The sequence below is a fragment of the Pistacia vera genome, unplaced genomic scaffold, assembly GCF_008641045.1.
Source record: "Pistacia vera cultivar Batoury unplaced genomic scaffold, PisVer_v2 Contig160, whole genome shotgun sequence".
In the NCBI taxonomy this organism is placed as follows: domain Eukaryota; kingdom Viridiplantae; phylum Streptophyta; class Magnoliopsida; order Sapindales; family Anacardiaceae; genus Pistacia; species Pistacia vera.
Genome location: NW_022195685.1, coordinates 949,045 through 976,617, shown reverse-complemented (window position 1 = coordinate 976,617; position 27,573 = coordinate 949,045). Strand labels below are relative to the sequence as shown.

Here is a 27,573-nt window from a genome sequence, read left to right as displayed (position 1 = left end):
AGGTCCCACCGAGATTTGAACTCGGGTTACTGGATTCAGAGTCCAATGTCCTGACCACTAGACCATGGGACCGTTCTTGGAAGAAAAATAATTTTCAATATTATTATAAATTAAATACCGTAATTCTTTTCCCCTGTGTTCCCTCCAAATCTTACTCAAAATTATGCTGTAAAGTATATATTTTACAAATCAACATTAATTCTGGGGTGACATTGTTCCTGTTAATCTATAGTTTCTTAAAGCCAATATAATTCCACCAATCTCTTCAATGTAATCGATTGTTGGTTCGGTTTACATCTTGGAATTTTGAAACCCGAACTGAAGAACTTAAAAACAATTTCTCTTTTAAAACTCCATGCCCTCAATTCATTTTTACAAAAACGAACCCTAAGCAACTACAATAAAACACCTAACAAACAAAACCTCTCTTTCAAAATCAAAACTCAACCTTTCAAACTCCTCTTTAATTCAGGTAAGCGATTAACGTGTTTAGATGATTTATGAAGCTTTGAGCTTATGTATGTGAACTTTTTGTATTTATTTATTATAATTTGTGTTATAATCAACCAGTAAACACAAACTATCCACCAAATCAAACAATCACAAAGATTCACATAAATCACATCAACAAAGAACACAAGATATACCGTGGTTCACTTATCCAAATTGGATAAGCTACGTCCACGTTGAGCTCCGGAAATGGGAGAGCTCGCTGCACTAATTATTAGTAAAGATCCAACCAAACGATTACAAGCCTATCAATCTCTCTTTGTTACAAGAAACCCACACCGTAACTTCTCCTAGAGACACTCACCTGGAATCCCCAAGAATAAGCAAAATCAGCCCTCTGATTGATTACTAAACCACCCAATCAACCCAGTTACAAGAGTTTCAACTGAACCAAACAGCTCAAAACAGAGAAAAAAACGCGAAAAAAGAGTAAACTGTAAAGCAGAAGAAAACAGCCGCAAAAATTAATTCGTTGACTGTGCATCTCTCTCCTTTTATATTGTTGACTCATCTTGATTCTCAGCCATCAGATTTGAAAGAAATCAATGATCAGGATTTGTTTCAGTCAAATGCCAAACGTTGCGTTTCATTAAACTATAGAGAGCCTTATTTCAGTCTTACTTCAACAATCTCCACCTTGAGACTTGAAACTTGTAGTGCAGCTCACTCTAAACCATATCCCTCATAGCTCCAAGTCACTTGTGATTACTCCACTGACAGCAACTTCAGCAATGCTTGAACTTTGCTGGTGTAATGACTTTTGTCCCCATATCTGCTGGATTTTTCTTCAGTGCAACCTTCTTCAACTCAACTACTCCTGGCAACTAGATCTCTCACAAAATGGATCTGACATCTACATGTTTGGTTCTTTCGTGATAGACGGGGTTTTTACTGAATGAATCGCACTCTGGCTGCAGAGTAGATTATGACCTTCCCATCAGAGAGATTTGCTTCTAACAACATTCCCTGCAACCACACAGCCTCCTAAACACATCTGCTATGGCTATGTACTCTGCCTCTTGATGACAACGCTACAATGGGCTGCAACTAAGATTTCCAGCTTATACAGTTTCCTCCAAGTGTAAAGAATAGGCTGTAGTGGATTTTTATGTGTCCTTATCACCTGCAAAATCAGAATCTACGAATCCACAAGATCAAGCATAGTAGTTCTTTTGGAGTACTTTAAACCAACACTTAATAACTGTTAAGGTACCTAAGACCCATTTCAGGCAGTCTAATGTCACTGCCAGGGTTGGACATAAATCTACAAGCATTGATATGGCAAAAGAAAGATCAGGTCTAGTGCTTATCATTGCATACATTATAGAAGCTATTACCCTGTTGTCTATAGTACATCATTCATCTTTATCATCTCAGCTTCAGTTTTAGGACATTGACTTTTACTTAGCATAAAATGGTTTGCTAAAGGCATGGAGACAGGTTTACAGTCAGTCATTTCAAACCTATTTATCAATTTTTCCAGGTATGATTTCTGTTCAAGTTTTAAGCAGTTATTTCTCCTATCTCTAGATATAACCATACCTAACATTTTCTTGGCATTACCCAGGTCTTTCATAGCAAATTCTGGGCTTAGTTTCTTCTTCAAGTCTTGTATTTTTGACTTAGATCTACTAATAAGCAACATGTCATCAACATATAACAGTAGATATAAAGGCAGATCCTCATCTAAATCAAAATAGAAGCAACTATCATATCTACTTCTTTTGAAACCCAAGCCCACTATGAAAGTATCAAATCTTTTGTACCACTGCCTAGGGGCCTGTTTGAGGCCATATAGTGACTTGTGTAACAGGCATACATGATTTGGCATTTTATAATCAATAAAACCTATAGGCTGACACATAAAAATCAGCTCATCTAAGCTGCCATGTAGGAAGGCAGTGGTGACATCAAGCTGCTCCAATTCTAAGTTTTGGTGAGCAACAATGGAGAGCATAACCCTGATGGTTTTGTATTTCACTACTGGGGAAAAGACTTCACTAAAGTCTATTCCCTCTCTTTGGGTGTAGCCTTTGGCAACAAGTCTGGCTTTATACCTAGGGGGATCAGAAACAGACATACCATCCTTTAATTTGTAAAGCCATTTACATTGAATAAGTTTCTAGTCTTTGGGTTTGGGTACCAAAGACCAGGTTTTGTTTACCTCTAATGAGTGCATCTCTTCCCTTATTGCTGCTTTCCATTTGTCTTTAGCTTTAGACATCATGGCCTTCTCGTATGTTTCAGGTTCTGTTCTTTGAACTTTTGTACCTGCAAGCAAAGAAGTAAAGATTAGGTCAGCATAGGAATATCTGGCAGGTGGCCTTACCTCTCTTCTGGTTCTATCCCTTGCAAGTTGGTAATGATATAGATCACTTTGTTGATGTTCAAGAATTTCTTCACCAGTTTCTTCTTCTGGTTGTCCATGTTCTAACTGTTCAGTTTCAGTTTCAGTTTCAGTTTGGGGTTCTGTTTCTGGTTAGGTAGGGTAAGGCTGATATGTAAGTTGCTCCACCTCAATTGGTGTACTTCCTGTGGGGTTAGGGTAAGGTTCAATATTCCTAACAGTTTCTTGATCAGTGACAGTGTCTTTACAAGGGAATTTACTCTCATTGAACACTACATCTCGGCTCACTATGATTTTTACCCCAGGTGTTTCCCTATCTCATAATCTGTACCCTTTTGTGCCTTCTTGGTAACATAGGAATATGCATTTGGGGGACCTAAGCTCAAGTTTTTCCCCCACAGTGTGTGCATAAGCAGCACACCCAAATATTCTTAGGTGGTTCAAATCTGGTTTCCTCCCAGTTCATATCTTTTCAGGGCATTTCCCATTAATAGCGGTGGATGGGCTTCTGTTTACAAGGTAGACTGTGGTAGCTAATGCTTCTCCCCAAAATGAGTTTGGTAGTCCTAAGGTAAATAAGAGGCACCTAACCTTTTCTAGTAAGGTTCTATTCATCATTTCTGCCACCCCATTTTGTTGAGGGGTCCTAGCTACAGTTCTATGCCTTCTACAGAAACTGTCAAACTCAGTGTTGCAAAACTCTAGCCCATTATCAGTTCTTAAGGCCTTTACACTCTTACCAGTTTGGTTTTCTACTAGTAATTTTCACTCCCTAAACCTGTTCAAAGCTTGGTCTTTGGTTTTCAAAGGGAAGGTCCAAACTTTTCTGATATAATCATCAACTATCGATAAGAAGTAACTATTTCCACTATGAGATTTAGTTCTTTTAGGTCCCCAAAGGTCAGAAAGAAGGTATTCTAGACAGTTTGTGGCTAAGTGAGTCCCCTTTGAGAAACTCAGTCTGTGTTACTTTCCTAACACACAGTTTTCACAGAATTCCAGGTTAGAGATAGTGTCCATATACCAGACATCCCCTGATTACTTAGGATACTCATGCCCTTCTGACTCATATGCCCTAACCTAAGGTTCCATTTTTCAGTGGCAGACAGTTTACTAGGAAGCAGAGCAGCATTAAAACATTCAGAGTCAAAAGCACCACACAATATATAGAGACCATTCCTTTTTTCCCCTTTAAGAACTCGGTTCTGATTTTTATACACATACAAGCATCCATTATTAGCCTTATAAGAACATCCAGCCTCATTAAGGGTCCCTAAAGAGATGAGATTTCTTTTTAAATCAGGGATATACCTCACCTTGGTTAGTTTTACAGTTTTTCCATCAGTTAATCTAAGGGTTATACTATCTATTCCCTTAACACTACAAGGCTGGTTGTTTCCCATATAGACAATCTCATTTTCATGTAATTCTAGGTCCTGAAACCAGTTCTTGTTTGGGCTCATATGGAAGGAGCAGCCTGAGTCCAGGACCCATTCCTTAGCAGTGTTGATGTTGACACTGTCAAGACCTCAGGCTCATCCAATTGGTTCTTACTAGATACTAGGTTGCTTTCAGTGTTACCCTGTTTTTGTTTCTTTAACCAATCAAAACAATTCTTTTTTATATGACCAGGTTTATTGCAAAAGAAACACTTCCTAGTGTCAGATTTTGTTTTATTGTTACCTTCCATTTTTTCTTGTTTTTAGACCCCTGTTGATACTGATTTGTCTTTCCTGTTTGACTAGATTCTGACCTACTTTTTACAAACAGATTACTCCCAGATCTTTTCTGAACCTTAAGCTCTAGTTCCCTGGCTTTGAGTCCAGCAACTATCAAATCTAAACTAGTTACAGTCCCTGAATACTGCAAAGCATTCTTTACAACAATATAATCTTCGGTTAATGAATTTAGTAAAATCATTGCTAAGCTGGTGTCCCCTAGTTCCTGATCAATTCCTTTAAGAATTAAAGTCATTTTCAAGAATTCATCTAGGTTATCCTCAATTGATTTAGAACTATCCATTCTATACGAAAATAAAGCACCCTTTAAAAACGCAAGATTATGTGCTGATTGTAAAGAATAAAAGGTTTCGAGTTTACCCCATAGGGCTAGAGGAGCTTCTAGCCTGTCTACCTTTCGCAAGACATTGTCTGACAGATTCATCACTATGAGGTTGTACGCTTCCTCGTTGATCTCATCCTTCTTCTTTAATTTCTTCTCTGGCCACTTGGATGCGTCCTTCTCCAGAGCAATCCCCACTTTGTTATAGGAAAGTAGAGCCTTCATTTTTTTCTTCCAACTGCCAAAGTCAATCTTCCCGTCGTATTGAGTGATTTCAAGTCGTGTACTTGACATATTGTAGGTGTTTGTGTTTAGATTCACGAAACCCCAAATTTAAACCCAAAAACAGGGGGAGATGCGAATTCCCCAAAATTGATGAGTGAAGAACCCTAATTCTTCCAAGAACCTTTCAAATTGATGATTTAACACTTGAATCTATACTCCTAGGACTCTAGATTACAACGAAATGACTCAATTTGAAAAACCCCCAAATTTTGACAAACCCTAGATTGTTCCAAGATTCACCAAATTGAACGATCCTCACACCTATTGGCTCTGATACCACTGTTATAATCAACCAATAAACACAAACTAACCACCAAATCAAACAATCACAAAGATTCACACAAATCACATCAACAAAGAACACAAGATATACCGTGGTTCACTTATCCAAATTGGATAAGCTACGTCCACATTGAGCTCCGGAAATGGGAGAGCTCGTTGCACTAATTATTAGTAAAGATCCAACCAAACGATTACAAGCTTATCAATCTCTCTTTGTTACAAGAAACCCACACTGTAACTTCTCCTAGAGACACTCACCTGGAATCCTCAAGAATAAGAGCAAATCAGCCCTCTTGATTGATTACTAAACCACCCAATCAACCCAAGTTACAAGAGTTTCTAAACTGAACCAAACAGCTCAAAACAGAGAAGAAAAACGCGAAAAAAGAGTAAACTGTAAAGCAGAAGAAAACAACAGCAAAAATTAATTCGTTGACTGTGCATCTCTCTCCTTTTATATTGTTGACTCATCTATGATTCTCAGCCATCAGATTTGGAAGAAATCAATGATCATGATTTGTTTCAGTCAAATGCCAAACGCTGCATTTCATTAAACTGTAAAAATGCCTTATTTCAGTCTTCACTTCAACAATTTGCTTAAATGCTAAGGGCATCACAAAATCAGTGTAAAACACCAAAATAGTGTCCAAATGTTGCTTGAACCCAACTCTAAAAATCACACCAAATTGATGTTTGGAAATTGGAATCTACAGCTATGATTTCATGCAGCAAAAAACCAATTGGTATGAGTTAATGATATTCTAAATTAGTTCAATATTGATTTTCACACTGTATTCTGAGTAGAAAAATCAAGTATAAAAACTTGAAATAGCTTATTGACTAGGTCAAAAAAGTGATTACAGGAGCCCATGTTCTTTTGTATCTACAATTACAATGGTCAGCACTCAGCAGTGAATAGTTTCTTTCTGGGTTCAACAGTAAAGCCCATAATCTATGATGCCAATATTTAAGAAAAGCATTTTACTTGTTTCCTCATTGTACAATGAGCCTAATTTTCAGGAGTACAAATTAAAAAGATGTCAGAACTTCATGGGTTCAGCTTTGCTCAGTTTGGGCCTTTTTAAAGATCGGATAGGAGACTAACCCTATATTAAGGCTCACATTGTAACCTGGAAATCCTACAATAATAAATACCGGTATCAAAAACTTTTGTTACTTTCTAACTTTGTTTAGTTTCTTGATTCAATAATTCACTTGAACTGTTCTGTAAACGTTTTCATTGCTTTGTTATACATTCTCATTATACATTTTTTTGCCAATGGTTGCTGGTTTGAACAACAGATACAGATCTTTGACGGTTGTTGGAGAGACTGATTTGATCTATAAAGAGCTCGAACACTGTTGATCCACTCTATCTACTTCTATTCCAGCCATCTCGGATTTCCCAGTACATGAAAGGTTTTCAACTTCGCCATTTGAAAGACTCTATCACTGTGAATTGTAAAGCAAATTGACAGTACTTTTCATTCCAAGACAATTCTGAAGTCATTTCCTCAACATTTTTATACTATATTTCAGTGGTCTAGCTTTCACTAATTTGAAATTGATCCTCGAACTTTCACATGATTCTCAGGAAAAATACATCGTAGAAATCCATCAAAATCTGCCTTTAATTGATTCTATATCAGGTTGCATATAAAATATCAAAAAATTACAAACTAACCCCATGACCCTTTTGTGATTTGGCAAGATAATACTTGAAATTGCATTAGGAAAAAAAAAAAAAAAAAAAAAAAACTCGAAGTTCTCTGAATTTCCCTAATGCTAGAACTTCAGTTAGTGATTTCTTATTGCCTAAAACCTTAAAAATTTGGCAGTAAATAAAGGTTCTTACAATTTTTAACAAATCACGGGATTTTTCGTCTTTTCAACTTCATGACGTGGAAGTAATTCGGAGATTGCCATTAATGAGCTGTAGAGACAGGTGACTAAAACCAAACCACAGGTTTCTGGAACACATGATCTCGAACCTAGTTTAGCTCAAGAAACGAGGACTGAGTTTATGTAACATGAAAGTTTTAAGTTCATTGTACAAGGAGGATGCCTTCTGGATTTTTGGTTAAACAACCAACCCCACATGAGGCAATTAAAATTCTTCAGGTTCATTCAGGGTCTTTGTTTTATTTATATCTTTTATTCAGCGCTAAGCTTGGATCTTAATTTCCTCTCCATTAAAGGCCACAATTCCAAGAAGAAGAAAAAAAGATTTATTAATATAAATGCAAACCGATGTCACATGATCTGGGTTCTAAACCAACCCATCAATGAAAATTACTGTAATTTAGTATGATTGATAGGGAAAAATTTTCATATTAATTGAGAGGGGATTTGACAAATACCCAGCACCAAATTTTCAGTTAAATTCCCAACATTATTTAATTGACAAACCTAACTCAATCGCACTCATCATAATGTAATGCAATAGCAGAGATCTAAGATAATGACTTGAGAATTCCCTCCAGCCCCACCTCAATCCCATCACCTCTTAACCTCCACAGAATCGGCATCATCGCATCCTTCCAAAATTTATAACTTTCTTTTCAGAAACCATCACCATTATTTCACATTTCAAAGCAGGCAACTTCACATGAACAAAATCAATACACATTCAAACAAATTCCTCATAAACCCATTTACATTATCTGTCCCATAAATTATCATCGAGCCAATTAAAACTTAAGTTCTCTAATTTAGCAGTTGTTTTGGTTTAATAAATAAATAAATAAATAAAAAGGTTTCACGAGTTCTTGAGTTTAAATTCCTACAACCACTAATAAATGATCACTAAAAAGTTTTTTTAATCATCAACTTCCAAGTTTTAAAGGATTAATTAAGATGCACACAATTTGGTTAGACCACCCTAATCACCAAAAAATAATTAAATAAATAACACATTAAATGTCATAAAATTTTGTACATCTCAATCAATTTGATTTGAACAAACTTTGAACTACCAAAAGCTTCACTCTTAAATTCAGTTCTGGGACTGAAAGAAACTAACCATTAACTTCAAATTACAACTATATATCTCATTCATCAAACCATCTGGGTCGGCTTCGTCTCCCCAGATTTTTCTTTTTCTTTTAACTAAAAATTAAAAAAAAAAAAAAAAAAAAAAAAAAGACTAATTATATGTATACATTTTATAATTTCTTTGGTCATTTCAAATTTGACTTTGGGTTTTTGGTGTGTATTGCCAAGTCAAATTCTCCAGTCTAGTCGGACCTCGCCGGGGCCAGCAAAATGCTGACTAGGCTTCCGGAATGATACCATGTGGCTACTGACCATGAAGGCAGTTACACGCTCAGAAACCCTTATGTCTTCCATTTTCAATTCTTGTAATCGCCGGACGTATTCTGGTACGTGTAGTAGGTCCCACACGACGCCAACGCCACCTGGCTTCAAAACCCTGACCATTTCTCCTAACACTCTCATTCTCTCGGCCGCGGCTTCGACCGTGCGGTGGCCGTACTCCTTCCCCACCGTGTGGAAGAACACGGCGGACACCACCACGTCAAAATAATTATCCCCAAATGGCAAACTCCTAACGTCGCCTTCCCTGCATGTCACGTATTCTTGTACACCTGTTTCCACATACCATTAACTTAGTTAGTTTATATAAAAATAAATCTGTAATTTATTTTACCAACTACAAAACTATAAAATAAAGGAAGATAAAAAATCCCTCATTTGTCAAGGTTGAAACAAATTCCCGGAATTTTAAGAAAGTGAAAAGGTAGTAATCTGAAAGGTTTCAATACCCAAGAAAAATCAGAAAAATTCTGATTCTTATGAATAATACACATCACAAATTGATGCTTCCAGCTTCAGACTTTTGTCCCTTTTTGATGACAAAATTCAAAATAAAAATTAACAAAAATATATTGAAAAATATATTTTCCCCATGATCTGTAACTTCAATATCTATTTTTCTTCTGTGACAAATCCAGAAAGGAAAAAAATTACATTTTTGTTAATAGAAGATATTAGAGTGATATGATTTTAATTTCATTTAAGAATTTACTAATTTAAGAGGTTTCCAAAATAAGAACATAATTTAATTTTAATTATTAGCTTATTTAGAATTAGAAAGTTACCTTCTATATTAGCCGTTCGGAGAGTGGAGAGACTGGTCCGTTTAGAGCGGTCCAACCCGACGACCCGACCCGAACTGCCAGTCTTCTTAAGCTGAGTGGCCACCGTATTCAGCAAAATCCCCCTCCCACAGCCAATATCAAGCGCCATCTTCACCGTAGACCAGTCGGCGACCGACCCGACCATGCGCTGCGCCATGTCGTAATGCAACGGCACGGCGGAGTAGAAAAAATTCCCCGCCGCGAAGAACAAGCACACAGCCGAGAGAGCCAGGAACGCGCCGCCAAAACCGGCGGCAAAACGCGCCGCGCCGAGGCTGAGATAGGAGTGAAACGTCACGCATATCGGCTCGAAATAAACGAGTAAAAGAACCGATAAAACGGAGAACAAAATCGCGTGACACAACAAAAACACTAACGTCTGCCACTGCTCCATCCCGTAGATTGCGTAGATCTGTCTCCACTCTCGGTTGCTCGTCGTCGACGACGCCGTTTTACTGCCCATTCTAGCCTAATATTTACAAAGCTAAAAGCATCCACAAGTCAGTGAAATATAATAATATATTCATTTCATTATTTGCTCAACCAAGAATACACAGTTATACACACACTTAGATAATTCACATACCAGATCCAACTCGTACACTAAAATTAATGCGATGTCGTTTCGTTTGAGTAGACAGATAGTGAAGAACAACTCAGCCAATTGTTGATTGGCTAATGAAATAATGAGTGAATGTGTCAGAGGTTTTCGTAACAGAAGAAGAAGGGAAGGAGAGAACGATGATGATGATCTATTTATCGCAGAGGCTCAGGCTCAGGCTCAGGCTCAGTACCCTTTCACGCGCTTTTACGTCGTCGCTTTGTTGTTTTTCAAATTTTTTATAGAAGGGAAATCTTTTCGAGACAACTAACTTTAGTGTGAGAAGTTGGTTTAGTGTGTACGGAGAGAGGAAATTTGGTGGGTAAGTAGGGGTAAAATAGTCAATATGGAAAATCCTTTTAGTTAAAAGTAAGATGGTAACCGGGTACTTGTTTGGTAGGTTGTTTATACCTTTTTTCAGGGTTTGAAAAGCTGTCGCATTTTTTTTTTTTTTTTAAATAAATGTTATAATTGACTACGTTCTGTATTTTTCGAATAAAATCTTTTTATTTTTAAATATTTGGAGAATTTATTTAACTTAGGTTAATTGCAAATTCTATATGGTCGTACAATATGAGTTTTGGGTTTTGACTAATGTGAAGATAGTACTACCGTCACATTTGACTTCATTTAAGAATAAATACAACATTATTTATCTAATATATTGTTGGTTAAAATGGCATGAACAAAAATATTATTTTTTTTAACATATGGGTTGCATAAATGGGATGTTATAGTCTTTTTAGCACGACTTATTTGAGCAAGGGTTATAAAATTATAGCTTATCAAGTATTTTTTATAAAATAAAAAAAATTGTTATTTGTTTGATTAATATAATATATAAGAGTTTTATAGTATTAATTTATCAAAAAAGAACTTTAATATATAATAGTAGATCAAATCAAATTTATAAAATAGGCTATAGATACCTTTAAAATTTCAATACTTTAAATAAACGAGTTAAAGACTTTTTCTTATCCAAATAATGGTTTAATGACATTTTTCCACGTACAGACTCTTAAAATACTATTTTACTATCTAAATTTATATTCTGGTGGCAGCAAACAGAGAACAAATTTTATTCAAACTGTTAAGGCTTTTAAAGAGAATGACCGATGAATCTTTTGGTGGTAAAATATTAGATTTTGTTGATTGAGGTTGATCGGATTTTGACTTGGGAGAGGTGGCTGTACAAACCCTAATCGCTCGATTGCTTATGATTAGCGGGGTTGACGGAAGAAATGTTTGAAGGGCTTTAATGAGTGATGAACGAATAAGAAAATAATGATGATATGGGATCATAAAAATGTTAGAATCGAAAACAAAATATGAATTTAGATAATAAACTAATATTTTAAAAATCTGAAAGTGTTATTAACCTATTATTTGGGTGAGAAAAGGTCGTTTACTCTTAAATAAACTCTATAAACTCATAATTAACAAATCCCATAAAAGCAACAAAATATAGGGCTTTATAAAGAAAGCGGGGGTGAGTTGAGTAAGGAGTGAGGATTCATAATCAATCTCCGGCAATTATGGAGTAAGATAATCATGGCCGTACTGTAAGGGAGTGGACCCCGTTGATTTTGAATTAATTGAAAATCCTTTTTCACGTAGAGATTATTTTGACCAAACCAAAAGCTTGAACACTGCACCGTCACAACACCACCATCACCATCAGTCATTTACTCATTTACACTCACTACTGCTACCTCGCATGGCCGTGTTCCCCCCTCCCCTCCCCTCTTGATAGCCATCATGATGAAAAACGCCATCTTCTATCTAATTCCCATTTTGCCCACGCTGTGCAACTTTATGTTTTTTTAATGACCGAAATGCCCTTGCTTTAGTTAAATTTGTCCTCTTAGCGGGCTTAGATATATATGCTTCAATTTTTTCAATATTGGAGGACAAGCTTGCCACTATCAATGATTTGATAGAGATAAAGTGCTTCATAGGAGACAATATATTCAAACAATATTTTAAAATGGAACATTGGGTTCTTTGTATTTTTTTATTTAAAAAATAAGTATAGCACAATAGAGGGATATTTTCATAAATCTATAATTTAAAAAAAAATAAGAAGGTGGGGTGGGTTGATTTGATTGGGTAAGAGGACTTTAGTCACATGGCGCACCACAAAGAGAACAAAAAAATGGAGTAGAGAATTCGATATACAAATAAGATGAAAATGGGAGTGAGTTTTGAACCGAGATTTGATGAAGGTGGGAGTGGGACCCTTCCTAATTGAAAGCAAAGTAATAATTGGGTCCCAACTAGGAGAAACGCGGGAACCCAATGAAAGCGACGGGTTGAGGAAACCACGTACTCCGCCTTTTTTATAATTTTGATTTTTATACTCTCTCCCTTCTTCACCGACTTACTTTCTTTCAAACTCAACACCCGACCCATCAATTACCCGACAAAATACTTTTTCAGTCCAAAACAAGCTAAGTTTCCCTCTTTTTAAGTATCAATTAGCATTAACAGTCAAAGTAAAATATTATTAAAAAAAAAAAAAAAATATATATATATATATATGGTTCTATAAAATATTATAAACACATACAAATATTAAAAAATCCTGAAAAACACTCAATAAAGTGATTTGTCATTTCCTTGAATTCTTCTATTTAAACTTTGAGTTACTTACTATAATAATATTGTGGTTTGTTTAATTTTTTAAGTTGATAGAGTATTCAATGAACTCTAGAGATTAGTTGAGATACATATAAACTGGTCCGAACACTCCGGTTAAAAAAAAAAAAAAAAATCCCCTAAAAATAGTTTTAAAAAGGAAAGATAATCAATCAGCAAGGTATTTTGTATTTTCTTATAATTATGGGAGCATTTTACTTAATTAACTTAAAGTAATGATAATGTATTACTGCAATAATTCATAATACTATGGGACCATAAATAAATAAATAAAAACCCAACTAAAATTAGCAACTTTAATAAAGGAGTCAATTTATAGCAAAAATATATTCGTATAATAACCATAAAATCTTGTCCCAATCAAGTAAAATTGTATTCATTCAACTGTTCACCAAATTAGGGCTTCCAAGTATTAAATTATGTTAAATTTTAACAAATAACGTAGGATCACCTGTGACCCTTTGTATAATTAATGTTGTAGAAGACAGATTATAATTAATTAAGAGTGGGTTTAGGATAATTAATTAGTAGGGTGGTGGGTTTTGCTTATCAATAAAACTACACTTACAACTTTTTTATATAATTTTTTATACAACCGAAAGATGGTAACTCACGATTGGTCAGTTTACATTTGGATAGACGAGACCCATTACGAAATGACTAATTACGAGCTGTCACATCAAGATTGTATGAAAAAATTATATCAAAAAGTTATAAGTGCAGTGCTACTCTTTGCGTATACAGTAACATTACGTCTACTACCTAATCTCACAACTCTCAACGTGACAGCTCGTAATTAGTCATTCATAAATTGACAAATAAGACCCATAAAAAGCAAACAAAACCTATTTACAAGTTGATCAATTGCGAGAGAAGATTATGAGATTAAATTGTGAACCTAATATAAGTCTTTGCGTATATTTTAGAAAATGGGAAGTTTTGGTTAGTGTTAGTGGGAGAAGCACAATTATTGAGGAATAGGGTTAACTTTATATAAAGCAATTACACTCTGAGTCAATTTTTTTCACATTGGAGTAAAGATGGACCATTCCATAACCTTGGCTACAATTTTATTCATCATTTTTCTATGAATTTCAGGATTTCACTATTTTACGCATTTTTAAAGCAATTATTACTATATTGATTACAAATAATTCAATCTATAATTTAACGCGTTATTGATATATCATCAAATCATATCAATTATGATCAATTATATATATTTAAGGTATAAAGTATTAGTTGTTTGAAAACCATCTATCTTGAGTTTATAATAATAAAAAGAAGTTTTAAGAATATGGTATGGTGGTAAGATTATAATCCTATGCTTTTAAACAATTAACTCAATTTAGATTAACCAAATTTATACTTAATATGAACCTTATTTACTTTAAAATAAAAACCCAATTCTGAAAAATATTTTTAAATTTCTCATTTCAAACAATATGTTATCTTATGTAATGTGATCATAAATAAACTTACCATGTCATGTTGTAATTAATTAATATGTCAATCTCACGTAGAATAATATATATCATAATTCTCCGACTAATTAAAACAAACAATAGTGATGGATTATGATATTACAAAGACAACCCTGTCATTTTATAGAGATAAATAAGGATCTCATTCTTGGAAAAAAAAAAAAAAGCCTTTATTGTTGGAGGTATTATCTGGTGGTAATGTAATAGGAAGACAGAAGGCATGAACATTGGTTAGTGTCGGCACAGCTCTCAAATGCGGGTTCTAGTGAAGCTCTCACTGTTTATTATTATTATTTAATTTATTTTTTTATTAATTCTCATGTGAGCCCACTGCATTTTATCATTAAACGTCTCTTACCTTTGACAAGTGTATATATATATATATATTTTTTAGAATTAAATTAAATTATATATTTTTTAAGTTGTTTTAAGGATTGAATGGATTTTAATTAAAATATTTGCCTCCCATTGACTACTACAAACCACACATGACCTTCTTATTTTAATTTATCTTTTTGCTAAGTAATCCCTTATTCCTAACTCCATATGCCAACATGATTCATATAATATAATATATAATTTAAATTATAAGTTTTTAAAGTTTAAAAAGTCAATGTTTTTATAGGTCATCACCCAATGTTATCATAGTTAGATTTGTAAAAATTAAATGTTAATCAACATTTGAACAATTACATGATTTTTTTTTTTTTAATCACCAAGAATGTCCGGACCAGCTTGCATATATCTCAACTAATCCTCCAAGCCTGAAACAGTCAGTTGGGTAATAGTCTCAATGGTCACCCATATTAGTAGGGGTGGGTGAGTGCGGGTAGCCGCCCAAATCCCATGAAATTAGAATCGGAACCGACTGATTCCTGGGATTTGGAATCGGAACCTGAAACACAGATTTTGGTTTCAGGTACACGGGAATTTATGATCACTCTCTACTATTCACAAAAATGACAAATACACTCCAAAAGATTACCAATACACCTAAAAAGTTTACAAAAATTACAATTCAATCCTGATTACCTGGGTCTCGATTCTGGTTCCGGCAATGGTGGAACTGGAATTGAAATCACACAGTAGCAGTTTCGATTTTTTAGAATCAAAATTGGAACCTCGACCCCTAGTTATCTGTCGATTTCGGTTCTACGCTATTTTTTTATACACCTCTATCTATTAGTGTCTGAAAAACTCGAATTCAAAAGCTCATAAAACTTCATTTCATTTTTTTTACTGTCAGCGATAATGACACAATCACTCATTTAATATCTCCTCAAAGTTAAAACTTCGCTATAAAATATCAATAAACCAATCTGAAGTATTTCTCCCCCAAACTTTGAAAGAAAAGACACTGAACTATTAAAACCATTTACATGAAAAAGACAAACAACAATACCTAGACATTCTCCAAGTGGAGGAAGTCCAAACAAACACCAAATTCTACATATTTATGTTTGGAGTATTATCTAAAACTTAAAATGGTCAAACCCAATTGGGCAAATCTCTATAACCATTTGTGCTTAATTGGAGCATCATGTGTAGCTACCTAACCCCATTATTATTGTAGGATTAAACCTAACATTGACTTCAATCAAATTAGTCTCTTGATTCAATAAAAAGAGATGCATAATTAAAATTCTAATTCATTATTATTTATGAATTTCATGTGGGAGTTTGTCAAACAACAAAATTTAATATTAAAATTAAGAAAGATTTGAATTTTTCAACCCTTATCAGGCTGTGGATAATAAAGAGAGATGGTCCTGGTTTTGGCTTCTAGTTACACAGCCTTTTATTTTTATTATGTTTTTTGTTTCATGTTGCAGGCTTACAGCTGTAATATTTTTTATTTTATTTTTTGGGATAAAGAATCCTGCATGCCTGGCAAATATTTCTTTGATTCAGTTTGCTAAATGGGCTTTCATTGGTGGAGTAGTCCATGCATTGGTCCAATCCTTTCTTTATGTGTTTCTTCTTTCTTCAAAATAAAATCAAGATTTAAATGTATTATAAATAAAATGTTTTTTTTTTCTGCAGGATATGATCACTGGAAACATGATTATAGCCACAGAAGGACTGAGAGCGAATGAAAGAAACTTAACTTGAGATTGCCAAAAGTCAGATTGAAGGAACTAAGTTTTCAAAATTATTTCATATTCAAAAGGGAACATGTCCTTTTTTTCTGCTTTTTTTTTTTTCAACAAATTGAAGGGAGATTATTTTTCTGGTTGTCTATTAATGAAAGTCGAGTCCTTTTCAGCTGAAGATAGTCAAATGACACGTCGTGAAGCTTTTTCTTCACATCGATGAAAAAGGGTTTTGATATTCCTTTTAAACGAAGAGAAGTCTCATGAAATCTGGAAGCTTTTTCTTGAAATGGGGAACAGAGAGTGAAAAATGTGCAGAATATGTAGATTGTTAAACATGCTAACAAGATGTCAGCTTTTCACTCACAACATGTTCAAGGGGAAAATTGAAAGTTAACTATGTACTGCAGTTCCACTGATGTAAAACGTAAAACACAATTCAATGAAAACTATTCATCACAATGAATACTAAACTGAGAAATCTTTATCTACTGAAAATGCAAGAACAGAGTTTGGTAAAGGCTGAGCACCATAAATAAAATGGAGCAAAGTTTACCAGTAATTACCATGTACACAGATAGGATGAAACTTAATCTGGGGAAACAAAAAATTTTAAACCAGGAGAAAGGTCACTTAAAATTTAAGAGAGACTTCTTTCCTTAGCCATGAAGAGTATCCAGAGGAAAAGTTAGCAGATTAGGTTTATGAAATGTAGTTATTGAATACAGAAGTGTAGTTCAGACACAAATACTTTATAGAGAAAAAAAAACTAACCCCTTTCTGGGATATCATTAACAAGCAGGGAGTTCTGCACCTTCTTCGACATAAAACCCTGCATCATCAATCAGGACTTGAACATTTCAATGTAGATCACTAGATTTTATATCTTTATATACTCTCAGGCAAATAAAAACCTACTTTAATTCCAAAAATCTCACTTGTCTATGTTTTCAAACAATCATTAAATATCAGCGAAATGATAGAAAACTATCTCATTGCTCTTGCATAGAAGTTATGACTATAGACGTTGCACCAGCCAGATGCAGCTCTACAGCAATCCGAAAGCATTAGTAATCCTGGATACGCATCTATGCAAAATTTCCATTAAAATATCATCATAATTGAGATATTGCCTTTGAACTATTAATGATACTACAAAATTCAGATGACACTCAGGTGCGCTTATTGTTTCTGTGCAAAATAATATTTCGGCAGCAGCTTGTATCCTTGAACTATTGAGTTAATTTAACCCAGCACCCCTTCAAAATTATACAGATCAATGCTGAAATCGTGTGTATGACCTTAGTCTGATACCTATTCAAGAAAATTTGGTTCCCCTGAAAAGGTTTGAAGAATTCCAAGTAAGTAAAGGATCTTGAAAAATTATTAATGAAAACAATGCAAAATTTCAGACAAATAAACATTAAAGATCCTAATATCTGCCAAGAAAGTGACTTTATATGAGTTTCAAATCTTTTATTCTGCCTGCGTATTCCAAATTTCCACAAGTTATTTAAGTTTCCAGCAAATTAACTTAGAAGTTTCTCATTTCTTAAACTATAAATTAACGAACCCAATTTTTTCAGCTTAATTACAAAATACAATGAATCAATAAACTAATCAAATTTGTTCAATGGCTTTCAGCTATGAGTAATATAAGTTACATTAGAATTTGAAAGTATGCAAAACACTAATTGCTAATATAATCTTACCTTGCCAAAGGTACCAAAATGTTACCACATCAGTGTACGAGCATGATACAAAAAGTTTCATAGATTAGAAGCTTCCCAACTAGCATAAACAGCACCAATTATTTTCTCATGAAGTCTGGCACCACAACAAGCAACAATGCCTCGATCAAGACCTTCTAAATACAACCCCTGAGAGAAATCTAGGGAACACCCCCCTGCATCAGTTACTACACCACCAGCCTCTTCTATGATGTTAACGGCAGCAGCATGATCCCATATTTTCTCTTTGTACCTTGACCTTGCAAACTTCATAAAAATCTCAACATCTCCACACGCTATGGCTGCATATTTGACCATACTATGGACACGCATAGGTTCAGTTCTGCCATTACAGAGCAAAAGGAAAAATATGAGAAGCAAATTGGAACACAACTTCAGCAAACTACACAACTTCCAAGACCTCCTACTGCAATAGGTAAAGGCATCTTAAGAGAGAGCATCATTGCAAAAATCAAGCCCTACCGTTAACTATAACTCGAGACAACAATTACTAATAACATCACAATTAGAGGTGGAAACATCCTACTACAAATATCGTCAATCTCCTTGTATCAATGAAAGCATCTTCCAAGAAACTGCCTCAAAGCAAGGCAGGGCAATTTAGTTCATCATAAACTTCTTTTATTCTGTGAATACTCCACTTCCCAGATCTTGCTAAAATAACAATAATCTGAAATTCCTCTACAACCTAAGCTACCCATTCTGTACATTATGTAACTTTTGTTACAAAGGAAACTGCATATCCTTCATAATCTTAACCAACCAATAATTCTTATTTTTTGCTTTACTATTATCCTTGCACATAGAGATTTCTTCTTTTGATACCCACTAAGTAAAGAGACAGACAGCTTATATCTCTAGTATGATTCTATATCTAAGGAAACTAGTGATTGAAGTGTTAATCTTTGTTTAGTATTTCTTTTATTTTGTCCTCCCAATGCTCATGCTAAGTCAATAGTTTAACAAAACCATGCTTTTATCTTTGGAAGTAATTTCAAAACCATGGGAACAGAAGAAGTAAATTCAGAATTCAAGAACTTAGTGACTGTGAGAAGAGTTGTGGCAAACCTAAGCCCCATGGTCTGAGCAACTCCTGCTGTAAAGGACTGGTCTGTATTTGCCCTCTCCACTGGTTCACAAACTGTTGCTAGAGCTGGATCAACACAAGGAGAAACCCTGATCTGTCTAGCAGAATTCGGCCACTCAAGCTTTTTGTTTCCATGGATTAAAGGCTGCATCCAAGCCTCACCAGCACCTTTCCTGGCATACATCACACATCCTTTTTCTCGTGCCTCAGATGTTGATAGAGACTGTGTTGAAATAGTTTGGTTGTCCTTATGATGATAATTTAGCAACTCCTTCTTCAGGGGGTAATTAGGACAACCAAGAACTCCAAGTACAACTTTACCATCCTCAATCAAGGCTAGAGCAATAGCATATTGATCTCCACGAACAAAACCCAATGTTCCATCAACAGGGTCAAGCACCCAATGTCTTCCTGTTGGACCACCAGATGAATTGCATCTGCTTATGGCTTCAAGAATCTGTGAAGTCCCAAGGGCTCCATCAGGAGTCCGAAGACCATATTTCGGTGCTTCAGCTAAGCATTCATTTACAGCCTTCACAACAGCAGCCAGCAAACCTTCTGAATCAGCCTTGGAGAGGGTTTGGACATCTTCTTCAGCAACAATAGACACATTTTCAGACCCAAAGGTTTCTGAAAGTATCAAGCTAACAGTTGCCTGGACGCTCCAATCTGTTCTTGCAGTGACATCAATTAATTAGCCAGTTGATTGAAATGACAGTTACCCCATGCACAAAATCGATACACCAAAATGAAGCAACACAAACACCTTTTACGTAGTTATTTTTCACTCTTGACTCAGAAGAGTCACCAATAAAAACCTGCAAGTACAATGCTAATGAATATGGTCATAGGAAAAGGAAAGCCAGGAGGATCCAATCATCAAAATCACCGACTTAAAGCTCACTGATAGTATGCTAGAAATCCTCTATAGACCCTATTGTTCCACAGATTTAGAATCAGACAAGATATTACCACTCTTAATGCTACATGTCTCATTCCCCTCATTGGAATGTAAGAAAAGCAGTATTATAATGTACTTGAATAATCTCGATATCCTTCCAAGTATGAAACAAACACCATAAAAGTTTACGCACAAAGCTACAACCATGATATGGGTAAGTGTGTTTTTGTGTCTGTTATTATTTCCACCTTGTATAATTACACCACAGGTTGAATTTGATCTCAACAAGAAAACCAGTATATCCTCCCAGGCAATGTTTAATTGACAATAACCACAGCCCCGACCCAATAAACCGTGGAAAAGGATTTAAGAACACTAGCAAATTGACAACAATCTGGCTATTTTTAGCAGAACCAGTATATTCTTAAATGTCAAAGACATTTTTTGGACTCCTTAAAATCACATATCATATATATTCTTTCCGCACTACCGCACTACAGTATTACTTTCGATTTTCCAACCAAGTGATCTCAAACTACATTGAACTAAACTTAATTTCTCTTCCCTTAAAATATTCAGTTATGAGTCTTTTTTTTCTGAATTTCTTCTTTTATAGGGGAAAAAAAAGGGAATCTCATCCGTAACACTCATCAGCAAAGAGATTCTTAGGTGTTCTACATCATATCATAAAGAGCAAAACTGAAGGCTCTAAGCATTATACTCAACACCTAAAAGTACAACATTGGACGAATTCAATCAAAAGAAAGCCAATGAGAATGCGATTCAACACAAATTAAAAACTCCCAACTTGTTCACAAACACTAAAAGCTGCTAAAAAAAAAAAAATGAAAAATACCCCCAAAAAGAAAGAATTATTCAACTTTATTTTTAATGTCATCTAGCTGATCTTTCCCCAAAACTATTTAAGCGCTAAATCAAAATCATTTCAGTCCAATCCTTCCTTTATTTAGAACGAAACAGACATACAAAAGAGCAAAACAAAAGCAACGCAAACCTTTACGGAACTACTTACTCTAAACACACCGACCCCATCTGGGAAATTAAAGAACAAAGTGCCAAAACACAAAGCAAAATGGTGGAATTGAAACTTCAAAACCCACATACCTGCAACAGTAACTGGAGAATCATCATCCTTAGACTTAACATGACCACCGCCACCATTATCAGAAACCAGCTTCTGTTGCACTCTTTGGCACAGTGAACACGCCATGTGCACAACTCTCACCGCCACTTCCAACTCTTCAGCGTACTTATCATCCTTCCCCATTACAAAAACCAATCTCAACAAAACACACACACACAACCAAACCCAGATGGAAAAAAACCCCTTCTTTAACGACACCCACCTCAGGATTCGTCAAAAGAAACAGGAATAAACACTCCTACATTACTGGAATCTCGATGTTTATAATGTTTTTGCAGTTCTTTTGTTCTAGTATTGTTCCCATTCAGCTGTCAACACTAACAGCGTGAGAAGGTAATTGAAATTTGGTTGCGTTTTGTTAGTTAAAATTTCTGAGAAAAGTAAAGCACGAAAGCGTGGCAAAGTGTCTTGTTGTAATGTNACCTGCAACAGTAACTGGAGAATCATCATCCTTAGACTTAACATGACCACCGCCACCATTATCAGAAACCAGCTTCTGTTGCACTCTTTGGCACAGTGAACACGCCATGTGCACAACTCTCACCGCCACTTCCAACTCTTCAGCGTACTTATCATCCTTCCCCATTACAAAAACCAATCTCAACAAAACACACACACACAACCAAACCCAGATGGAAAAAACCCCTTCTTTTACGACACCCACCTCAGGATTCGTCAAAAGAAACAGGAATAAACACTCCTACATTACTGGAATCTCGATGTTTATAATGTTTTTGCAGTTCTTTTGTTCTAGTATTGTTCCCATTCAGCTGTCAACACTAACAGCGTGAGAAGGTAATTGAAATTTGGTTGCGTTTTGTTAGTTAAAATTTCTGAGAAAAGTAAAGCACGAAAGCGTGGCAAAGTGTCTTGTTGTTGTGTAGGCTTTGGGGGCTGAACGATATTGACTGCAGATTTTGGAAACTTCTTTTGTCCATCCAGAGTCTGCCACGTCAGTTTTTTAGATCAATGTAGGGTCCATCCGGTTTTCAAGCATATTCGTCTTTTTAATTTATACTACAATTTTTTATTAGGTTTTGGTATGTGAGGGTTGATTGATGATAAAATGGTCAAACGGTTTAGCAATTAGTTGAAAGAAATTATGTTAGTCCATGAGTATAGGATTTTAGTTATTAAATTAGAACCTAAAAAGGAATATAGTTATATATTAATCTAATTACTTTCAAGAGTTGGTGCTTCTATATGATATGCTTTGGCATTCAGTTGTTCATACCATCTAAAAATTCTATGTCCAAATTTAGATGAGTTGTTATGTTAATTGCAATTAATATAAAAATATTTTAGTAAATTACCTCTGGTTGAGTAGTTCAAAAAAATGACTCTTGAATATATTACTCAAGAGGTCTTGAATTTGAATCCCTCATTAGTTGCTAATAGAGATAACCACTGAAACTCTTATACGGTCAGTAGTTTTAAGGTCTCGAAGGGTTAATCGAAGTACGTGTAAGTGGCTCAGACACCTCCGTTATGAAAAAAAAAGAAAAAAAAAAAAAAACTATAGCATATCCCTGCTAGTGTGGCCAAATTGAAAAACACCCATTTATATAAAAATTTTATAATATCTGTAATTTTTTTTATTAAATAAAAAACTCAAGAGTGACCTTTAACAAAAGTCTATGTGCTTAAATATTATGTCAAATTATCAAATTCTTAGTTAAAAAACAAAACTTGATGAATTAAGTTTAAACACACAAACTTTAAAAATTGACAAATAAAACCCAAAATGTTTAACAAAATCCGACCCTGTAGCAACCGTTTGAGGCTGGGAACTACCTCTCAGTAGCTACTTGAGGCCAAGAATGGCCACAATTAAGTAAGCGCATGGAGGCAATCATGGGGAGGCCCCTACTAGCCTCATTGTAGCGATGCAAACCCACATTTGGCCTCGTCGCAGCCGTTGGAGGTCAGATATGAGAACAGAAAAGGTAGGGAAAGTAAGGAAGGAATAAGAGGGAGGACTGAGGAGAAATAGAACAAAAATCTAGAGCTTCCAACAATCTCAAAAGGACACTAATATCCTTCTAAAAGTTTGAAAATATCAAAAATATTTTACCATCAATTAATTTTAATAGTAAAATATAATGGAATTTCCAAAAAAAAAAAAAAAAAAAAATGGTTGTACTATTATTTAGCAAAACCTATAGGAGTTTTACGTAATTACACACATTAACTTAATATCCCTCAAAATGTGACAGCATAGTGTATGGATGTTTTTAAATAAATAAACATAATATCATTCAATGGAATTTCTATGTACATTAATGCATTATTGATTTGATAGATCATGTGAAAATGATAGTAATATAGACAAAATCAACATGTTAAATAGCTTTTAAGATAACCATGAGCCGAGGTCTAATTGGTAACTTAACTCTTAGTGGACGAACTTTATCTGTAATGTCAGGGTCTCAAGGGTTTGAATCTCACTGGAAGCAGTTTGTGGTCTCAGACATTTACCCAAGCCCCAATTAGGAATTTGTTTCATACCTTCGAGTGTGGACACATCTCGAGGCTTTCATTGAAAAAAATTGCTTTTAAGATTAAACTTAATTAAAAAGTAAAATGAAAAACAATTACACATTGTGACTAGAAGCAACTGTTTTATTAAAAAAAAAATACATACTTAATATAATGAGATTCATAATTAAAATGTATAATTTGTTTTTTTTTTTTTTTTTAAAAAGGGAGAGAAATGAAAATTGTATCTACATAATAAATGGAATTAATTATAATATTAAAAAGACAAAATTAAGGATTAGAATTAAGATATTTTAAAATAAAAATTCTAAATAATTTATATTTAATAAAAAATAGTAATAATTATAAATATAATATTTAAAATCTGATTTTTTTCCAAGGTTTTCACCCAGGCTGTAGCCAGAGCCACCCACTATGACTAATGTACAAGATTAATACACATATAACATATGGATTTTTAGTTTATTATCCATAAACATATTGAATTATAATAGAGTAAACGATTTTTTCCCACCCAAATAATGAATTAATAACTAGAGGTGGAAAATTTGGGCCGGGTTAGGTGGGTCAACCCTAACCCGGCCCGGGAAAATGAGGGTTAAGCCCGGACCACCAAGATGGCGGTCCGGGTTGACCCTAACCCGGCAGCAACCCCCGGGCGGGCCGGGTTGCACAATGGCAACCCGCAACCCGGCGGGTTGCTATTTTGTCTCTTTTGCAAGAGACCCGACAACCTGCCGGGTTGGTTGTGTGCAACCCGACGGGTTGGCCGTTACAACCCGCCAACCCAGCGGGTTGCAATAGCCAACCTGCCGAGTTGGCTGAAAAAAATAAAAAAAAATAAAAATTTTTATTTTATTTTTCAAATTACCTCTTTACCCTTGAAATATAGCCGTTTTATAGCCATTGAAAGGGTCTTTTTCGTCATTTCTCTTTCCCATTTTTTCCTATAAATTGGCCCTAAGTTCTCACATTTTTCTCACAACTCAAATTCTCTCATTCTCTCATATTCTCTAATCTCTAATCTCTCAATTATTCATTTATTAGTTTTTGCAATTTGCTCATATTTTAATTTTTATTAGTTTTTGCAATTTTTAATCCATATTTCCAATTTTCCAAATTCCAATTTCCATACTCCAATAAGTCTAATTTTTCTTATATTATAATTTTATTGTATCAAAATTGAATTAATATTTGAAATGTTAACAAACAAAAAAATTGAATTGAATTATTGATATTAGAAAAGTTAATTAAAAACAATTATATTTATAATTATTTATTTGAAAAGTTAAATAAAAAAACAAAAAAAATAAAAAAAAAAGGAAAATCGGGCTAACCCGGCCCAACCCGCCACCTAACCCGGCGGGTTAGGGCTGGCGGGCCGGGCTGGGCCAGCCATTTTGGGGAAAATGGCGGGCCTAACCCGGCCTGCCTTTGTTGGCGGGCGGGTTAGGCCCAGCCCGCCAAACAAAGTAACCCGCCGCGGGCCGGGCCGGGCGGGTTACTTTTCCACCTTTATTAATAACATTTTTCCACCTATAGACTTTTAAAATACGATTTTACTATCGAAATTTATATTATGATTCCAATTTAAGCATCATTGCGATCCCATACTACCAACATTTTCTTTCTCGATCATCACTTATCAAAACCTTTCAACCCTACTCTCAACGACCCACCAATCGCCAACAATCGAGTGGTTAGGGTTTGTGCAACCGCTCTTCCCAAGTCAAATTCCGGTCCATCCCAGCCACCAAAATCCAACATTCTACCACCAAAAGACTCATCAACTTCCTCTCTTCAAAAGCCCCAACAGCCTGGACTGAGTTTACTCTATGTTTGTCATCGGAATATAAATTTTGATAGTAAAGTGGTATTTTAAAAATCTGTGGGTGGTGAAATGTCACTCAGCCATAATTTGGGTGGGAAAAGTCGTTAATTCATTATAATAATATAAAAGTAACATAAATTTATTAAATTGAGATATTACTGTAACAATATTCTAGATTTTTCTTAGAGGTGAACAGTTCCGGGTACCCTGTATTTTTTGGAAGAATTAAAATCGGAATCACATAGTACAAGTTCCCAAAAAAAGGAACCGAAACCAGAACCTCATAGTGCAGGTTTCCAAAAAAAGGAACCGGAATTGGACTTGACATAAATTCAAGGAACCGAAACCTAAAATGTAAGTTCTGGTTCCTTACCTGGGTACCCTATAAAAATCAATTACCCCCCTTTTAGTTTAAAAAATGACAAAAATACTTTAATAATTTATAAATACACCCCTAACAAATTAAGAAAACTTATATTTACTAGTTTTCAACTTTTGATTACTCATTCATTTGTTCAATGTGACTCATAAATCATCTAATCTTTAGGCAATACTTGAATTCAATCAATTCATCACAATTCACATAAAATTTCTCAATTAAAACCAAAACATAAACAAGTTCCAAGTCGAGTATCTGCTTCAGGTTCTTCTCCCAGGTTTTAGTTTCAGTTTCGGTTCCACTTCTAAAATCTGTAGAAACCAGAATTAAAATCATATAATATCGATTCCAATCAAATGGAACCATATAGTAACAATTCTGAATAGATTTTTTGTTTCAATTCCGATTCCAACTCCACCGGCTGCCCGTGCTAAATTCTAATTTTTCTTCATGAGTTAAAGCTGTAAGTAAAAGTTGAGATATCCATCTAGGTACCACATTTATTGCCTACCAACTAGGCCAATTGACGCCTGTTCAAAAGCGGAGTCTTTTATTGATTATTTATTATCAATTGGTCACTGTCTTTCTGTACAATACACAGATGTGAAACATGTGGAATATTCTCGCTCTTCAACAAAAGCATAATTTGAAATGTTGTTGGACCTTATATTATGTCCTTATTTATTAAATTTCCAAACTTATTTCAAAATTAAATGACAAAAATTATTCGATTTCTGATTTCATTCCATTTTTTAAGAATAAATTTTTGAACGGAAGCATAAAAATAAAGTGTTATGTCATTCATCATTATTTATTAAATTTGACTTTTTATATTAGTCCATAATCTATTTAACTATATTATGTTAGATCACTTTTATGTAAGATTTTATATAAACTATTTATATATTTATGAGCATCTCATGATCTACACTCTTTATTATAAAGAGTTTGTTCATAAAAATAAGAGTCCAATAAATTTTTTATTTTTTAAATATAAATTAAAGAGTGAGTTCTCTATTCTAATTTTATTTAATAAATTAAAAATTTCTATGTATTTTATTATTAATTATCTTTCATATTTATTAAATATGATTTAAAGAGTCTATTAGATTTGAATGTAAATTTTGTTATTTATATTTAAAAATTAATAAAGATACCCTTTAAAATAAAGAGCATAATTAGAGATACTATTATTGTTTCTTATAAAATACTCATTAATATGCATAAAAGTTAAGCAAGGAGAAGATTAATTTAATTATTCAGTTAAATTAATTAGTCCTTATTGTGATGAATTAATTAAAGAGCAAACGATATGTTTCCACCCAAAAATTAGCGAAGTGGGATGTGTCTACCTGGTTTCATTTATTTCAGATATCTATCCTTAAAGTAACAATTTGTTTCATTTATTTCAGATATCCATCCTTAAAGTAACAGAAAATTGTGTTATCTAACGGTTAACGGTTAAAATGGTAATTTCAAAAC

At 34.4% G+C, this 27,573-nt stretch overlaps 2 protein-coding genes and 1 non-coding gene across 4 annotated transcripts; all 3 read right to left on the bottom strand.

The window, feature by feature from the left end:
* Positions 1 to 72, bottom strand: TRNAQ-CUG. Its single transcript has one exon. It is a non-coding gene; the product is annotated as a tRNA-Gln (tRNA).
* Positions 73 to 8,384: 8,312 nt separating this feature from the next.
* LOC116125141 lies at positions 8,385 to 10,513 on the bottom strand. The gene is made up of 3 exons (XM_031410857.1): positions 10,229 to 10,513; positions 9,604 to 10,126; positions 8,385 to 9,090 (listed from the first exon to the last, which is right to left on the bottom strand). Exons 2-3 carry the CDS (start codon positions 10,103 to 10,105, stop codon positions 8,708 to 8,710), a joined length of 885 nt encoding a protein of 294 aa, XP_031266717.1. The 5' UTR covers positions 10,106 to 10,126; positions 10,229 to 10,513; the 3' UTR covers positions 8,385 to 8,707.
* A 6,730-nt stretch (positions 10,514 to 17,243) lies between these two features.
* LOC116125175 (PAP-specific phosphatase HAL2-like) lies at positions 17,244 to 21,766 on the bottom strand. Of its 2 annotated transcripts, none has more exons than XM_031410907.1 (4): positions 21,343 to 21,766; positions 19,298 to 19,985; positions 18,191 to 18,551; positions 17,244 to 17,310 (listed from the first exon to the last, which is right to left on the bottom strand). In XM_031410907.1, exons 1-3 carry the CDS (start codon positions 21,503 to 21,505, stop codon positions 18,248 to 18,250), a joined length of 1,155 nt encoding a protein of 384 aa, XP_031266767.1. In that variant the 5' UTR covers positions 21,506 to 21,766; the 3' UTR covers positions 17,244 to 17,310; positions 18,191 to 18,247. The 2 variants fall into 2 exon arrangements, with proteins under 2 accessions (XP_031266767.1, XP_031266766.1); XM_031410906.1 differs by lacking the exon at positions 17,244 to 17,310 and adding an exon at positions 17,719 to 17,815.
* Between the last annotated feature and the right edge of the window lie 5,807 nt (positions 21,767 to 27,573).

What these genes read in the sequence shown, in the direction of transcription:
- LOC116125141 (XM_031410857.1), bottom strand. Translation starts at nt 10,105, where the DNA reads ATGGGCAGTAAAACGGCGTCGTCGACGACGAGCAACCGAGAGTGGAGA. An exon ending in CCGAACGGCTAATATAGAAG is followed by an intron (nt 9,091 to 9,603) that starts GTAACTTTCTAA and finishes ATGTGGAAACAG; the next exon opens with GTGTACAAGAATACGTGACA.
- LOC116125175 (XM_031410907.1), bottom strand. Translation starts at nt 21,505, where the DNA reads ATGGGGAAGGATGATAAGTACGCTGAAGAGTTGGAAGTGGCGGTGAGA. An exon ending in TTCTCCAGTTACTGTTGCAG is followed by an intron (nt 19,986 to 21,342) that starts GTATGTGGGTTT and finishes CTGCAAGAACAG; the next exon opens with ATTGGAGCGTCCAGGCAACT. An exon ending in GCTCAGACCATGGGGCTTAG is followed by an intron (nt 18,552 to 19,297) that starts GTTTGCCACAAC and finishes CTGTAATGGCAG; the next exon opens with AACTGAACCTATGCGTGTCC.